The sequence below is a fragment of the Bison bison genome, unplaced genomic scaffold (genome assembly GCF_000754665.1).
Source record: "Bison bison bison isolate TAMUID 2011002044 unplaced genomic scaffold, Bison_UMD1.0 scf7180017855577, whole genome shotgun sequence".
Taxonomy (NCBI): Eukaryota; Metazoa; Chordata; class Mammalia; order Artiodactyla; family Bovidae; genus Bison; species Bison bison.
The window spans coordinates 20,160-22,123 of record NW_011486150.1 but is presented as its reverse complement, the minus strand read 5'-3'; the positions used below and the strand labels follow the sequence as shown (position 1 = coordinate 22,123).

Sequence of the window (1,964 nt, the reverse complement as noted above, 5' to 3'; positions counted from 1 at the left end):
CAGCGCCCCCGACCCAATCCCTTAACCCGAGCTGACAGTCAGCCCCGAGGAGCAGCCATAGCATGGACGGAAAAAAAAAACAGGTGAGCTGTCCACGTTTCCAAATGCGTCTCTGCTGGAAATGTTGGTTAGCCTAGCAGAGCAGTGCCCCAGATGTGGCCCGGGGACCCCAGAGTGCACCCACAGCAACGCTGCTGCCTTCAGCCTTCTGAGGCCCTGGGCGGTGTGGGGTCACAGCGGCTTGACTCAGTCGGGCCCGAGAATCCAGCCAGGGACGCAACTGAGGCCGCTCCTTACACTCTGCCCTGGCTTGTTTTAGAAAATACAGCCACAGCTCATGTAATGGATTTCTTATCGGAATTTTTTAATCGTTTTCAAAACGTCTCAGCTCAAATTCCTAGGGTGATACATAACGGACTCGTATTGACGAATCCGTGAAAGCTCGTTGGGATCCTCAGCATGGTTAAGGGGGCTGGGCCAGAGTGTCTGCGGATCGCTGAGCTGCAGGCCTCCGGGCTTTCCTTCGCCCAGGGGAGAGTCGTTTACGCGGCCTGTGTGTAAGAGGAGGACTCTCTCTCATGACTTGTGTTCTCGTCACTCACAAGCCTTTCGCGGAGATGTGACGTGTCCCGTGGCCTCTCTCCCCATGTTGCAGGCCTGTGTCTCAGCCGGCGCCCTTCGCCCTCCACCACACCGCGAGCTGTGACATGGACCCGGGTGGTGGCGACAGCGTCAGCCTGGCCCGCTCCATCAGCAAGGACAGCCTAGCCTCCAGCGTCGTCCACCTGACCCCGCAAAACCAGCCCCAGCCCGCAGCCCTCAGGACTGATGGGAGGAGCCTCCTGAGCAATGTTGACATTGAGGACGAAGACGAGGAGCTCCTGGCCATCGTGAGGACGGACGTGGCTCGCCAGGGCGGCGACCCTGGCCCGATGGCTGGTGCCAGGTCTCCCCACAGGCTAGCGGACGCCTTCGAGAGTAAGCCCGACAGCTTCTTCCTGGAGCCGTTGATGCCGGCCGTGCTCAGGCCAGCCAAGGAGAAGCAGGTGGTCACCAAGGAGGACGAGTGTGGAGAGGGGCGGCCTCGGGCCTTCACGTCCAGGAGGTCTGGCGATGGCCACCAGCCTCTGGGGCGGAAGAAGGCGCCCAGCAGTCACGTCGCTCGGGACTTGAACAGGACTTTCAGCCCCATCTCCTGTTCAGAGATGTCTGCAGGCTTCGAGGCCGTGCCCGCTGAGGTGGGGCCCCAGGTGGCGGGGGACACGCATGGCGGGTCTCTGGCCGGCAGCGGTTTTGACCCATCGTCTCAGGGACAGTCCGCCGACGGCTTCTTCCTTCACGTAGGCAGAGCTGACAAGGACGCGGAGGGCAGGCTCTACATGAGCTGTGCACGGAGCCCCGGCGCCCTTAGCCCGGACACCTGGGCCGTCCTGCGGCAGGACTCTGACTCGGACGTTGCAGACCTGGACGAGGCCGAGCAGGACTTTGCCGGCGAGGAGCACCCCGCGGTGAGGGCCGGGTACGGCGGGGAGGAGGAGTCCGCGAAGCTGCAGGAGGACCTGAAGGTGAAGGAGCATGATGACAAAGACGACGCCAGCGGCCGCTCCAGCCCATGCCTGAGCACTGTCTCCCAGACCAGCAGCGCGTCCATGGCCAGCGGGAGCGCAAAGATGACCAGCTTTGCTGAGAGGAAGCTCCAGCGGCTCAACAGCTGTGAGACCAAGTCGAGTGCGAGCAGCTCCCAGAAGACCACGCCTGACGCGTCGGAGAGCTGCCCGGCCCCGCTGACCACGTGGAAGCAGAGGCGGGAGCAGAGCCCGAACCGGCCAGGCGGGGACCACGCCAGCCTGCTGGCCTCCGAGCTGCTGCAGCTGCACATGCAGCTGGAGGAGAAGCGCAGGGCCATCGAGGCGCAGAAGAAGAAGGTGGAGGCGCTGTCGGCACGGCAGCGGCTGCAGCTGGGC

The 1,964-nt window shown here is 63.4% G+C and overlaps 1 protein-coding gene across 1 annotated transcript in view; it reads left to right on the top strand.

The window, feature by feature from the left end:
• The window catches only part of CAMSAP1 (calmodulin regulated spectrin-associated protein 1), a 26,332-nt gene that overhangs the window by 17,953 nt on the left and 6,415 nt on the right, over positions 1-1,964 (top strand). The window contains exons 12-13 of the mRNA XM_010858946.1: positions 1-83; positions 656-1,962. Of these exons, the coding sequence (XP_010857248.1) occupies positions 1-83; positions 656-1,962 (1,390 nt within the window). The remainder of the gene's footprint in view (positions 84-655; positions 1,963-1,964) is intronic.